This window comes from Oncorhynchus masou, chromosome 11, assembly GCF_036934945.1.
Source record: "Oncorhynchus masou masou isolate Uvic2021 chromosome 11, UVic_Omas_1.1, whole genome shotgun sequence".
In the NCBI taxonomy this organism is placed as follows: domain Eukaryota; kingdom Metazoa; phylum Chordata; class Actinopteri; order Salmoniformes; family Salmonidae; genus Oncorhynchus; species Oncorhynchus masou.
In genome coordinates, this window is record NC_088222.1 from 14,622,567 (window position 1) to 14,638,402 (window position 15,836).

The following is a 15,836-nucleotide window of genomic DNA, read 5'->3' on the forward strand; positions in this document are numbered from 1 at the left end:
ATTTGAAATATAACGAGTACTTTTGGGTGTCAGGGAAAATGTATGGAGTAAAAAGTACATTATTTTCTTGAGAAATGTAGTGAAGTAAAAGTTGTCAAAAATATCATTAGTAAAGTCCAGATACCCCAAAAAACTACTTCAGTAGTACTTTAAAGTATTTTTACTTAAGGACTTTACACCACTGATCAGCGCGCACCCATTTACACTGTAGGCTTGTGTTAGGCTTTAGCTCAGCAGGCTAATACAGTCAGTCTCGTGGCACACAATAGACCCTGGTTGGAATTTTGAACACAGTCGCTCACACATGTTCAGTCAAGGCCAGGATGTCCGTGATGGTGATTAATTAATTATTTCAGGGACGACAAGGAAGAAGGTGGTGCAGTTGGAGTATGAAGCCTATGTCCCTATGGCCCAATCAGAATTCAGGAAGATCTACACAGACATCAGGGCAAGATGGCCCACTGTCAGGCACATCTGTGTCCGTCATCGACTGGAGTGAGCTTCACAAAACTCTCTGTGTCGCATTCCTGGTAAACTAACTAACTAACTAACTAACTAACTAACTAACTAACTAACTAACTAACTAACTAACTAACTAACTAACTAACTCACTAACTCACTAATAACAGTGTTGTAACTCTGAGACAGTAACTCTGTTACTATGTGACACTATGGGTAGGGAACTGTAACTTTATGAGAGACTGTTTCAAGACTAAGTTAATTATTCTGTTGTCCAAGCTGGTGCCTGTGAATGAGGCCGGTGTGATCATCGGCATCTCATCTCCTCACCGAGGGAACGCTCTGGAGGCAGTGCAGTTCTGTATAGACACCCTGAAAGTCACCGTGTCCATTTGGAAGAAGGTAAAAACACCCTGAAAGCCCCCGTTTCCATATGGAAGAAGGTAAAAATACCCTGAAAGCCACTGTGCCCATTTGGAAGAAGGTAAAAACACCCTGAAAGCCACCGTTTCCACATGGAAGAAGGTAAAAACACCCTGAAAGCCCCCGTGCCCATTTGGAAGAAGGTAAAAACACCCTGAAAGCCACCGTGCCCATTTGGAAGAAGGTAAAAACACCCTGAAAGCCACCGTGCCCATTTGGAAGAAGGTGAAAACACCCTGAAAGCCACCGTGCCCATTTGGAAGAAGGTAAAAACACCCTGAAAGCCACCGTTTCCACATGGAAGAAGGTAAAAACACCCTGAAAGCCACCGTGCCCATTTGGAAGAAGGTAAAAACACCCTGAAAGCCACCGTTTCCACATGGAAGAAGGTAAAAACACCCTGAAAGCCCCCGTGTCCAATTGGAAGAAGGTAAAAACACCCTGAAAGCCACAGTGCCCATTTGGAAGAAGGTAAAAACACCCTGAAAGCCACCGTGCCCATTTGGAAGAAGGTAAAAACACCCTGAAAGCCACATTGCCCATTTGGAAGAAGGTAAAAACACCCTGAAAGCCACCGTGTCCATATGGAAGAAGGTAAAAACACCCTGAAAGCCACCGTTTCCATATGGAAGAAGGTAAAAACACCCTGAAAGCCCCCGTGCCCATTTGGAAAAAGGTAAAAACACCCTGAAAGCCACCGTTTCCACATGGAAGAAGGTAAAAACACCCTGAAAGCCCGCGTGTCCATATGGAAGAAGGTAAAAACACCCTGAAAGCCACCGTTTCCATATGGAAGAAGGTAAAAACACCCTGAAAGCCACCGTTTCCACATGGAAGAAGGTAAAAACACCCTGAAAGCCCGCATGTCCATATGGAAGAAGGTAAAAACACCCTTGAAAGCCACCGTTTCCATATGGAAGAAGGTAAAAACACCCTTAAAGCCCCCGTGCCCATTTGGAAGAAGGTAAAAGCACCCTGAAAGCCACCGTGCCCATTTGGAAGAAGGTAAAAACACCCTGAAAGCCATCGTTTCCACATGGAATAAGCTAAAAACACCCTGAAAGCCACCGTTTCCATATGGAAGAAGGTAAAAACACCCTGAAAGCCACCGTGCCCATTTGGAAGAAGGTAAAAACACCCTGAAAGCCACCGTGCCCATTTGGAAGAAGGTAAAAACACCCTGAAAGCCACCGTGCCCATTTGGAAGAAGGTAAAAACACCCTGAAAGCCACTGTGCCCATTTGGAAGAAGGTAAAAACACCTTGAAAGCCACCGTGCCCATTTGGAAGAAGGTAAAAACACCCTGAAAGCCACTGTTTCCACATGGAAGAAGGTAAAAGCACCGTGAAAGCCACCGTGCCCATTTGGAAGAAGGTGAAAACACCCTGAAAGCAAGCACCATGATCTACCAACTGAGTTACAAACACCATGATCTACCAACTGAGTTACAAACACCATGATCTACCAACTGAGTTACAAGAACCATGATCTACCAACTGAGTTACAAACACCATGATCTACCAACTGAGTTACAAACACCATGATCTACCAACTGAGTTACAAACACCATGATCTACCAACTGAGTTACAAACACCATGATCTACCAACTGAGTTACAAACACCATGATCTACCAACTGAGTTACAAACACCATGATCTACCAACTGAGTTTCAACACCATGCTCTACCAACTGAGTTACAAACACCATGATCTACCAACTGATTTACAAACACCATGATCTACCAACTGAGTTACAACACCATGATCTACCAACTGAGTTACAAGCACCATGATCTACCAACTGAGTTACAAACACCATGATCTACCAACTGAGTTACAAGCACCATGATCTACCAACTGAGTTACAAACACCATGATCTACCAACTGAGTTACAAACACCATGATCTACCAACTGAGTTTCAACACCATGCTCTACCAACTGAGTTACAAACACCATGATCTACCAACTGATTTACAAACACCATGATCTACCAACTGAGTTACAAGAACCATGATCTACCAACTGAGTTACAAACACCATGATCTACCAACTGAGTTACAAACACCATGATCTACCAACTGAGTTACAAACACCATGATCTACCAACTGAGTTACAAACACCATGATCTACCAACTGAGTTACAAACACCATGATCTACCAACTGAGTTACAAACACCATGATCTACCAACTGAGTTTCAACACCATGCTCTACCAACTGAGTTACAAACACCATGATCTACCAACTGAGTTACAACACCATGATCTACCAACTGAGTTACAAGCACCATGATCTACCAACTGAGTTACAAACACCATGCTCTACCAACTGAGTTACAAACACCATGATCTACCAACTGAGTTACAAAACCATGATCTACCAACTGAGTTACAAGCAGCATGATCTACCAACTGAGTTACAAACACCATGATCTACCAACTGAGTTACAACACCATGATCTACCAACTGAGTTACAAGCACCATGATCTACCAACTGAGTTACAAACACCATGCTCTACCAACTGAGTTACAAACACCATGATCTACCAACTGAGTTACAAACACCAACTGAGTTACAAGCACCATGCTCTACCAACTGAGTTACAACACCATGATCTACCAACTGAGTTACAATCACCATGATCTACCAACTGAGTTACAAACACCATGATCTACCAACTGAGTTACAAACACCAACTGAGTTACAAGCACCATGCTCTACCAACTGAGTTACAACACCATGATCTACCAACTGAGTTACAATCACCATGATCTACCAACTGAGTTACAAGCACCATGCTCTACCAACTGAGTTACAACACCATGATCTACCAACTGAGTTACAATCACCATGATCTACCAACTGAGTTACAAACACCATGATCTACCAACTGAGTTACAAACACCAACTGAGTTACAAGCACCATGCTCTACCAACTGAGTTACAACACCATGATCTACCAACTGAGTTACAATCACCATGATCTACCAACTGAGTTACAAACACCATGATCTACCAACTGAGTTACAAACACCAACTGAGTTACAAGCACCATGCTCTACCAACTGAGTTACAACACCATGATCTACCAACTGAGTTACAATCACCATGATCTACCAACTGAGTTACAAGCACCATGCTCTACCAACTGAGTTACAACACCATGATCTACCAACTGAGTTACAATCACCATGATCTACCAACTGAGTTACAAACACCATGATCTACCAATTGGGTTACAAGCACCATGATCTACCAACTGAGTTACAAACACCATGCTCTACCAACTGAGTTACAGATTACCAGTTATTGTCATCACGGAAATGCTATATGTGTTAATACAATGTTGTTACAGTACTATAGTAATAATTACATTTTTATTACACAGGCATAAGAGCAACTAAATGTAAAGTGTTTACAAAATGTATGTATGGTGTACTTTGCACAATGCTCTGCATAATGATCACAAGGCATAGGGTACTCATTAAGTACGAGTTGCGTGAAACTAATCATTGTCAAGTGATAGTCACATGGCTCCCGAGCCTGTCTGAAGCCTGTCTGACACAGTTTGAATTGGTGCATTATGCTGAATTCATATCCAAGTGAGAAGGTGGTATTTACCACATTGGACTTGGAATAATCTAATTGGTAATTACTAGTGGGTAACTTCTATCATCCTGATCACAGACTTCTCCTACATGCTGACCTCTGACAGGACCTACTAAAGAAATGACCTCTATAACAGAATGTTTGGCAGTTTAATGTAGCAACAAAACATTCAGTCATAAAAAGCTATCTATTAATATGTTTTTTTTTAACATTATAATTTGTTTAATATAATGATAGCTGTATTTTAAGGTTGATGCAGCCTGTTGGCCATTAGCCAATGTGTTCAAAGCACATGAATGCATCTAACTGCTATTTACGAATTCTCAACTGGTAATTACCACCTTCCACTTGGTTATGAATGCAGCATTAGTTCCACGGGAAGCTAATACTGGAGGATTTTTTCTGTCTTTGGTAGAAGGTGTATGAAGCTGACGAGTCCTGTTGGAAAGAGAACAATGAGTGCCAGTGGACAGGACAGATTTGAACTCTGACCTCATCTAGGAGCTTTTCTATGGCAAATATTAGATCACACACGGTACCAGTGAATCTAAAGCTGTCCCCAACAATACAAAAAGGAAGTCATTCACACCTTTATGTACGTAAAGTTTTAATGAAATAAAATTCCCCATCAGCATATTTACAACACAAAATCAAAAGTTTCAATGAACACAATAACGTTGTCATAAAAAAAATGAATGCTCGAAAATCGTAATGAAGGAAGTGGTATGTACCCTTTGAAAATACACCTGGAAAAATATCAGTGCAAAAATATATCTCATAAACATTATCTCAGAGAGTTTAGTCTTTGCTACTGTCTGTATGCTACAATTAATTAGTTGCTGTTGTTTCTCTCAGTCATGATACAATGACTGTACAAAATAAACAGATTAACCGGTAAGTGCTTCTAATGCATTTTCACCATAGCTATGTAGGGAATAAGTTAAACACTTGTTTAAGTGTTATGTTTTATCTATTGATAATAAAGAATTTGAATGATACATATTTAATATAGAAACCACACAATAAATATACTTATTTTCTACACATTCAATAACTCTGCTTTGATTAATATCACTACATTTTTACAAACAGTGCAATGAATCAAATGTTACATGAATCTGATCTGAATACAGTGTATATTCTAAAGACAGCGTCTTCACAGTGTCTCCCAAGGCAGTTGTATGGCTGGGGTAATTATACAGCGTTGTCTCTGTAAAACAGTGACTGAGATACTCAAAGCCAGGATGTACCTTAGTGAAAGTAGAAAAGATTGGTTGTTGATGTTCTGTTATTATTTTGATATTCAAGTAAATGTCTCTTTCACAAATAAGGATGCCTCGGCATCAACATAATGCCAAACCTTCCCACTGCAATGTAAAGCACCGAGAACGCCATATGGTAGCTATGCTATGATATGATAGCGTCCATAAGCTCTCATGTGTAAACTATTGTCTATATCCATTTGAACGGCTGTTTACAGTATACTACTGTGCTTTTCAACAATTGATATCAATAATATCAATTGATATGACAAATTACTATACACAAGCTTCTTACTCAACAATAGGCCTCAACAATTCCGTGAACATATATAAAAAGGAATAACAGTACTGAAGTATGAATTCGGCCAGAAAAAAATGCACTGTAGATAAATAACTTCCCTATGGAGGATCCAAGATGGCCGACATAACAGGGTCTTCACTTGGAAGTGTTTGGTGGTGAGAGAATCATGTTATCTCCACTAATAAAATCTGTTGTCTCTTTGGTCCTAATCAAAACACACTCTCTAACACGCTCAAACAATGTGTTTATGTTCACTCCAAGCAATCGTTCACTCCACAACCAAAACCATGTTAAAGCCACCACCCAAACAGCCCCTTCCACTAACAAGCCATTTGCTCAATATGTAAGTACAAATCATGTTTGTTCAGTTTGTGTGTGGTTGTGGTTGTGGTCTTTGGTCATTGTGTTCTCAGTCCGTTGGCACATTGTGGTTTCTAAGATGGGTTCTTTCCTGCGCCTGGTTCTCACGCTGCTGCGTTCTCCCGCAGGCCCTCGGTCTCCGCCTGGTCTTCATCAGTGTTTTTCATCAGCTGCTGGTACTTTCTCTTGAAGAAACCAAACTGGAAGGAGAGACAGAGAGAGACAGAGCGAGAGGGAGACAGAGCGAGAGTGAGACAGAGGGAGACAGAGCGAGAGTGAGACAGAGGGAGACAGAGCGAGAGTGAGACAGAGGGAGACAGAGCGAGAGTGAGACAGAGGGAGACAGAGCGAGAGTGAGACAGAGGGAGACAGAGCGAGAGTGAGACAGAGTGAGACAGAGGGAGAGAAAGGCACACAAACAGAAGACGTGAAGGAAGAATAAGAGATGACATAGGAGTATTTCATGTTTCACGTTTTTAATGACACATGTACAAGTGCCATGAAATGCCTTTCTTGCAAGCTCCAGACCCAACAATGCCGTAATCAATATCAATGTAATACTAAAAATAACAAGGTAGAACACAAACACACGCTAAGTGATAAGAACACTACGAAGGGAGAAGCTACAGTGCCCTCCATAATAATTGACAGTGAAGCATTAAAAAAACAAACATTTTGGCTCTATACTCCAAAAGTTTGGATTTGAAATCAAACAATGACCATGAGGTTAAAGTTAAAGTGCAGACAAATCCAAACCTTTGGCCAAAATTTTTAAAAATGCTTCACTGTCCCAATAATTACGGAGAGCGCTGTATATACAGGGTCAGTTCTAATACCATATATACAATGTGGAGGGATACTGGCGTGATAGAGGTAAGGTTAGCTGGTCTAGTTAGGATAGCTCAGAACTTCTGCTATTTTTCAGTCGTTCAGTATAAGAGAGTTTTACATCATAAAGTGCAAAAGACTGGCACATACCTTCCAAAGCAGGCCAATGACGAGAGCCAATAGAAGCAGGCCTCCAATCACACTTCCCAAAATAACGCCTACAGGGATCTCCCCTTTCATCCCTGGTTTACTGATGGTGACGCCAACCTGCAGACCGGTCAGGAGACAGATGACAGTGTTCAGGAGAAGACAGGATGTTTCACACCAGCAGTCAGGCAATACAACGAGTGTAGCTGTTAATATGCTGGTCATCTAAACACATTGAACTTGTACAAATGAACAAACTCTGCCTGGACATCAGAGATACAACATTAAAGTGTATTGAGAAGTATTTTATGTATTAGTCCAGTACCATCAGGTGCTTGTGAGAGATGACCAGCAGTTCAGGTTGGGAAGTCTCTATCTCTGTGCTCACAGTCAGCACAGTGGACTGGAATGAGGACTGCTCAAAGACAACACAAGAGGAGGACGAATGAGGTGATGTCTGGACACCATTAAAGAGGAGGAGAAGCAAGCATGTAAACAATGTGGAACAGACACATTTGTCTGTCTATACTTACAGCAGCAAAGGTACCGTTCCATATCCGCGTGGTCACGTTCACAAAGAAATCACTCATCATCCCCATGTCTTTCAGGACACATTTCATAGGCTGGCACTTTGCTGTCTTACAGTTCTGGAAGAATCCGAAAACAATAGATGGGTCATTCCTACCATGCGGTGCCTTTTCTGTCCCGAGGAAATACCACTTCTTATTTAGTGTAAATGTGGAGTACAAAAGGCTTTAAATATATGGTCAGGTGTCCTTTACCTTAAAAGAACAACAAAAATATGGATCTTGAAAGGGAATTTTCTGCATTTTGAATGTAGGATGTAGGTGTTTTTGCCATGTCCTCCAGTGTTATTCATCAACTTCCACAAGAAACATAAGCCTTAAAGTAATAGCATAATTAAAATCTTTCTTCGTTATTTTATAGCCCTATTTAAATTCTCTCTCATCAATGTTTTTTTCCCTCGTGATCATTGTATTTATTATTATTTTATTTAAGATTTTCTGAGTGTCCCTGATATCCCTTTCCACCCTGTTAGTTTGTTTTAATTCTCCATCTAAGAAAACAACCCCTTCCTACAATGACACCACATTCAGGAAGTGTCATCATTTCTTTGGTGGGAAAACAATAGTGCAAAGCTAAATAAGTGTAAACATTCAGCTATATCTATTCTTCCATGTTTCATGTTGTTAGTCTGTATGTCCCACTCATACATTTCCTCCCTGCTATGCTTAATTATAGAGAAAAATCAACAAAATTTCAAAATGTTAAAATATGTTTGATAGAGAAGTTAAAATCCTGTTCAAGTGTTCAACATTATGCTAGCTCGAACTTGCTTACTCACAGAGCTATGGCTAATTTGAACAAAGATGGCATTGCCAGACATGACAGCACTGCTTCTAGCTCCTAAGCAACTTTGCAGTATTTGTTTTTTTGTGTGTCATTTCTTTGCCATCACTAGTCGGCTACCACCTGGTAACTCAACCCTGCACCTTCGAGGCTGCTGCCTTATGTACAGTGGGGAGAACAAGTATTTGATACACTGCCCTATTTTGCAGGTTTTCCTACTTACAAAGCATGTAGAGGTCTGTAATTTTTATCATAGGTACACTTCAACTGTGAGAGACGGAATCTAAAACAAAAATTCAGAAAATCACATTGTATGATTTTTAAGTAATTAATTAGCATTTTATTGCATGACATAAGTACTTGATCACCTACCAACCAGTAAGAATTCCGTCTCTCACAGATCTATTAGTTTTTATTTAGGAAGTCCTCTTGTTCTCCACTCATTACCTGTATTAACTGCACCTGTTTGAACTCGTTACCTGTATAAAAGACACCTGTCCACACGCTCAATCAAACAGACTCCAACCTCTCCACAATGGCCAAGACCAGGGAGCTGTGTAAGGACATCTGGGATAAAATTGTAGACCTGCACAAGGCTGGGATGGGCTACAGGACAATAGGCAAGCAGCTTGATGAGAAGGCAACAACTGTTGGCGCAATTATTAGAAAATGGAAAAAGTTCAAGATGACGGTCAATCACACTCGGTCTGGGGCTTCATGCAAGATCTCACCTAGTGGGGCATCAATGATCATGAGGAAGGTGAGGGATCAGCCCAGAACTACACGGCAGGACCTGGTCAATGACCTGAAGAGAGCAGGGACCACAGTCTCAAAGAAAACCATTAGTAACACACTACGCCATCATGGATTAAAATCCTGCAGCGCACGCAAGGTCCCCCTGCTCAAGCCAGCGCAAGTCGAGGCCCGTCTGAAGTTTGCCAATGACCATCTGGATGATCCAGAGGAGGAATGGGAGAAGGTCATGTGGTCTGATGAGACAAAAATGTAGCTTTTTGGTTTAAACTCCACTCGCCGTGTTTGGAGGAAGAAGAAGGATGAGTACAATCCCAAGAACAACATCCCAACCGTGAAGCATGGAGGTGGAAACATCATTCTTTGGGGTTAGCTTTTCTGCAAAGAGGACAGGACGACTGCACCGTATTGAGGGGAGGATGTATGGGGCCATGTATCGCGAGATCTTGGCCAACAACCTCCTTCCCTCAGTAAGAGCATTGAAGATGGGTCGTGGCTGGGTCTTCCAGCATGACAACGACCTGAAACACACAGCCAGGGCAACTAAGGAGTGGCTCCGTAAGAAGCATCTTAAGGTCCTGGAGTGGCCTAGCCAGTCTCCAGACCTGAACCCAATAGAACATCTTTGGAGGGAGCAGAAAGTCCGTATTGCCCAGCGACAGCCTCGAAACCTTAAGGATCTGGAGAAGGTCTGTATGGAGGTGTGGGCCAAAATCCCCGCTGCAGTGTGTGCAAACCTGGTCAAGAACTACAGGAAACGTATGATCTCTGTAATTGCAAACAAAGGTTTCTGTACCAAATATTAAGTTCTGCTTTTCTGATGTATCAAATACTTATGTCATGCAATAAAATGCAAATGAATTACTTAAAAATCATACAATGTGATTTTCTGGATTTTTGTTTTAGATTCCGTCTCTCACAGTTGAAGTGTACCTATGATTTAAAAAATTACAGAACTCTACATGCTGTGTAAGTAGGAAAACCTGCAAAATCGGGCAGTGTAGCCTAGTGGTTAGAGCGTTGGACTAATAACCGGAAGGCTGCAAGTTCAAAATCCCCGAGCTGACAAGGTACTAATCTGTCGTTCTGCCCCTGAACAGGCAGTTAACTCACTGTTCCCAGGCCGTCATTGAAAATAAGAATTTGTTCTTATCTGACTTGCCTGGTTAAATAAAGGTAAAAAAAAATAATACTTGTTCTCCCCACTGTACATGGTCTGTACTGGTCACTTTAATAATGGAACACTAGTCACTTTAATAATGTTACATACTGCTTTACTCATCTCATTTCAGTATTCTACTGTATTTTAGTCAATGCCACTCTGACATTGCTCATCCTAAAATGTATATATTTCTTAATTCCATTCTATTACTTTTAGATTTGTGCGTATTGTTGTGAATTTGTAGATATTACTGCAATGTTGGAGCTAGGAACACAAGCATTTCGCTACACCCAAAATAACATCTGCTAAATGTGTGTATGTGACCAATGACATTTGATTTTGATTTGATTTGAATTTGGGCTCCAAATGTCCACCCTGTTCGAATTATGCACCTGAAAGGTTATAAAAAGAACCTGAAAAAACAAATAAAGTGCCTGAGCTTGACCAATATGTTTTTCAATATGTCCTTTTTTCTGATTAGAATGCTATTTTTCTTTTAAATATATATAATTTTTTCCTAAAAAGTTATGAGTTCCAAAAGGCACCGCATCGTAGGAATGACCCAGGTATGCATTCAGAGGATATCATTAGATGTAAAACTGTGAACCATCGTAGGAATGACCCAGGTATGCATTCAGAGGATATCATTAGATGTAAAACTGTGAACCATCGTAGGAATGACCCAGGTATGCATTCAGAGGATATCATTAGATGTAAAACTGTGAACCATCGTAGGAATGACCCAGGTATGCATTCAGAGGATATCATTAGATGTAAAACTGTGAACCATCGTAGGAATGACCCAGGTATGCATTCAGAGGATATCATTAGATGTAAAACTGTGAACCATCGTAGGAATGACCCAGGTATGCATTCAGAGGATATCATTAGATGTAAAACTGTGAACCATCGTAGGAATGACCCAGGTATGCATTCAGAGGATATCATTAGATGTAAAACTGTGAACCATCGTAGGAATGACCCAGGTATGCATTCAGAGGATATCATTAGATGTAAAACTGTGAACCATCGTAGGAATGACCCAGGTATGCATTCAGAGGATATCATTAGATGTAAAACTGTGAACCATCGTAGGAATGACCCAGGTATGCATTCAGAGGATATCATTAGATGTAAAACTGTGAACCATCGTAGGAATGACCCAGGTATGCATTCAGAGGATATCATTAGACGTAAAACTGTGAACCATCGTAGGAATGACCCAGGTATGCATTCAGAGGATATCATTAGATGTAAAACTGTGAACCTATCTTTGTCTCTCTCTCTGTCACAAACAATACACACAGGAATGCACACACAAACGCACCAGCTCCTCTGTGCTCATGAGGTTCTCCTTGGAGAAGGATGGTGTGTAAGGCTTCTCACTGATCTTCAGAGGATTGACGAGGCTGGCTACTTCACAGCTAACATCTCCAGCCTGCAGAACAACAAGAGGGCAACAGTCAATCTCTTTAAAATATAACTAAGTCCATCAGAAAGGTAATTCTTTCCAGATTCTCCCCCGTCAAACCTGGGATTTGAACCAGCAACCCTGGGCCATGCCTAGTTATTTAGAAACAGGTTGACTGGTTATCTTTACTCACAGGTGCAGTGTTGACTCCTGTCACATAGAGTAATGGGTTGCCTCCTGCTGTATCCCTGGGCAGTGAGACTGTGAGGTAGGCAATATTCACTGGGAAATTCCCTGTCGAAACCTGAACAAAAGAGAAAACACTTGTCTTACCATTTCTACCACAAGGGGGAAGTGTTTTACCACAGACTGACTGACACATAATGACTGTGTACCTGTTTGTGCATTATTTCTCACCTTCAGAGAGAATTTTAACTCAGGACCGATGTCATTGAAAGTATTCACTGTGGTCTTCACCTCATTGTCCATGTCAACCACGTAGAAATTGAGATTTGCTTCCCCGGAGAGAGCGATCTCTGAATCATAGTGGACAGGGATGGAGATAGAGGCGTGGTTGTCTGAGGGGTTCACCTCTGTGCTGTCACTGTAATAAGCACATGTAATCATCCAATCAATCAGTCATGTAACAGAAGATCCATAGGACTAAGAGAGATTACTATGTGATCAACAAACAAGCAAGTTCTGTGTACTCCTACCTTAGAGCTTCAAAACTCACATCGGCTTCGGTCTGCAGTTGATTCAGATTGAAGTCAAAGTTGATTACGAATGTCACCTGCAGGGAACAGATGTGCATTGTTTAGGAAACGACAACCCTGGCTGACAAGGAAAGAGAGAGAGACCTACACACACGCCCATAGTTTTTTGTTTTGTCTTTAGGTCTTACCTCCTGGTTCTTCCTTAAAGCTGGGTATCCCACCTGGCACGAGAGGCTACGAGTCTCTCGGGTGGAGCTACACTTCACCTCTGTTTCATCACTCTGAAATGAATCCCACAATTGTAGGGAATGTTTACTGATAAATATGCAAATAGTCATCTATAGTGGGTGTCATGCTAAACATCAAAGAGGCTGATCCATACTGGAGGAGTGATGGAGGCGTAGAAGAGGTTTTTGGAGTATGTGGCCATGACTCGGGTGTTGTACGCATTCTCCTTCTTGTTGGTCACAGACACAGTGAAGGACAGCCTCTTGTTCTTAAAGCTGACCAACATCTTAGATGAGCTGCAAAACACAACACTCATTTTACTCAAAACAATACAGAGGGGATAAGAATGAATGTTAAAATATACCTGCAGTATGTGAGTGGGATTGTTTCAGTGCTTTGTAATGAAGACACTATATTATGATGGGGTGAGACTGTTCCAGTGCTTTGTAATGAAGACACTATATTATGATGGGGTGAGATTGTTTCATTGCTTTGTAATGAAGACACTATATTATGATGGGGTGAGATTGTTTCAGTGCTTTGTAATGAAGACACTATATTATGATGGGGTGAGACTGTTTCAGTGTTTTGTAATGAAGACACTATATTATGATGGGGTGAGATTGTTTCAGTGCTTTGTAATGAAGACACTATATTATGATGGGGTGAGATTGTTTCAGTGCTTTGTAATGAAGACACTATATTATGATGGGGTGAGATTGTTTCAGTGTTTTGTAATGAAGACACTATATTATGATGGGTTGGGATTGTTTCATTGCTTTGTAATGAAGACACTATATTATGCTGGGGTGGGATTGTTTCAGTGCTTTGTAATGAAGACACTATATTATGCTGGGGTGGGATTGTTTCAGTGTTTTGTAATGAAGACACTATATTATGATGGGTTGGGATTGTTTCATTGCTTTGTAATGAAGACACTATATTATGCTGGGGTGGGATTGTTTCAGTGCTTTGTAATGAAGACACTATATTATGCTGGGATTGTTTCAGTGCTTTGGGATTGTTTCAGTGTTTCAGTTTGTAATGAAGACACTATATTATGCTGGGGTGGAGATTGTTTCAGTGCTTTGTAATGAAGACACTATATTATGCTGGGGTGGGATTGTTTCAGTGCTTTGTAATGAAGACACTATATTATGCTGGGGTGGGATTGTTTCAGTGCTTTGTAATGAATGTCTGGTCTGGTCTGGTCTGGTCTATCTGTCTGGTCTGTAATGTCTGTCTGTATGTCTGGTCTGTCTGTAATGTCTGTCTGGTCTGGTCTGGTCTATCTGTCTGGTCTGTAATGTCTGTCTGTCTGTAATGTCTGTCTGGTCTGGTCTGGTCTATCTGTCTGGTCTGTAATGTCTGTCTGTCTGTAATGTCTGTCTGGTCTGTAATGTTTGTCTGTCTGTCTGGCCTGTAATGTCTGTCTGTCTGGTCTGTAATGCCTGTCAGTCTGTAACATCTGTCTGTCTGTAATGTCTGTCTGTAATGTCTGTCTGTATGTCTGGTCTGTCTGTAATGTCTGTCTGGTCTGGTCTGGTCTATCTGTCTGGTCTGTAATGTCTGTCTGTCTGTAATGTCTGTCTGGTCTGGTCTGGTCTATCTGTCTGGTCTGTAATGTCTGTCTGTCTGTAATGTCTGTCTGGTCTGTAATGTTTGTCTGTCTGTCTGGCCTGTAATGTCTGTATGTCTGGTCTGTAATGTCTGTCTGTCTGGTCTGTAATATCTGTCTGTAATGTCTGTCTGTCTGGTCTGTAATGTCTGTCTGTCTGTAATGTCTGTCTGTAATGTATATCTGTCTGGTCTGTAATGTCTGTCTGTATGTCTGGTCTGTAATGTCTGTCTGTCTGTAATGTCTGTCTGGTCTGGTCTGTAATATCTGTCTGTCTGGTCTGTAATATCTGTCTGTCTGTCTGTCTGTCTGTCTGTCTGTCTGTCTGTCTGTCTGTCTGTCTGTCTGTCTGTCTGTCTGTACTGTTTGTCTGTACGGTTTGTCTGTACTGTTTGTCTGTACTGTGTGTCTGTACTGTGTGTCTGTACTGTGTGTCTGTTAATGACTCGCTGGGATTCAAACAAATCGCACTGCACTTAACTGTTAAAGGTAATTATGTTTGAGCCGACATCCATAGTGTTTACTGTCAATGCTATCATGTCAGGGAAATTGGTTTTAAAAGTGAAGTTCAGTGCAATGTTGCTACATTGTGGTGTGTTTGAATCATGGCCTCTGTCTTTCAACTTGTGAAACTATCTGAATTTATTTTCTTTAACCAGCAAGGCTTGATAGAGGAAGTTTATTCTTACTAAAGCAGACCAGCAGAACAGAAAATGTCTTATTTGTCCGGTCCCACAGAAAAACATTTTGGAATACTGTGTTTGCTATTCATGAGATCTTATAGGAAGTGTTCATTTCTGATTGTTTATTTCACTTTTGTTTGTTGTGTTTCACATGCTTTGGCAATGTAAACATATGTTTCCGCTATGACAATAAAGGCCAGTGGAATTGAATTGATTTAGGTTTAAGGTAGCCTGCACCACTGAGCGCCGTGTTCAGTATGGATTTACTATGCTGGATTGAGTGTCAGATCTCACCTGGGAATCATCTCTCCTTTCTTGACATTCAAGAGCAGGTCACTCTCACACAGCTCATCAGAGCCACAGTCTTTGGAGAATGGGATCTGTGTTAAGAGTGTTAAGAGAGACATGACACTCTGTTTAAGGGTTGAATTGGGAATTCAGATGTGGAGGTGCCCTATCCCAGTTCTACATCCCAGTTCAACTCTAACCCCAGCCTCAACC

At 41.1% G+C, this 15,836-nt stretch overlaps 1 protein-coding gene across 1 annotated transcript in view; it reads right to left on the minus strand.

The window, feature by feature from the left end:
• Positions 1 to 5,081: 5,081 nt before the first annotated feature.
• Positions 5,082 to 15,836, minus strand: part of LOC135548163 (integrin alpha-2-like) — a 44,071-nt gene continuing 33,316 nt past the window's right edge. The window contains exons 19-29 of the mRNA XM_064977482.1: positions 15,630 to 15,715; positions 13,189 to 13,330; positions 12,995 to 13,087; positions 12,807 to 12,883; positions 12,508 to 12,694; positions 12,284 to 12,394; positions 12,007 to 12,117; positions 7,927 to 8,040; positions 7,719 to 7,808; positions 7,397 to 7,513; positions 5,082 to 6,618 (exon numbers count right to left, since the gene is read on the minus strand). Of these exons, the coding sequence (XP_064833554.1) occupies positions 6,523 to 6,618; positions 7,397 to 7,513; positions 7,719 to 7,808; positions 7,927 to 8,040; positions 12,007 to 12,117; positions 12,284 to 12,394; positions 12,508 to 12,694; positions 12,807 to 12,883; positions 12,995 to 13,087; positions 13,189 to 13,330; positions 15,630 to 15,715 (1,224 nt within the window). The 3' untranslated portion in view covers positions 5,082 to 6,522. The remainder of the gene's footprint in view (positions 6,619 to 7,396; positions 7,514 to 7,718; positions 7,809 to 7,926; positions 8,041 to 12,006; positions 12,118 to 12,283; positions 12,395 to 12,507; positions 12,695 to 12,806; positions 12,884 to 12,994; positions 13,088 to 13,188; positions 13,331 to 15,629; positions 15,716 to 15,836) is intronic.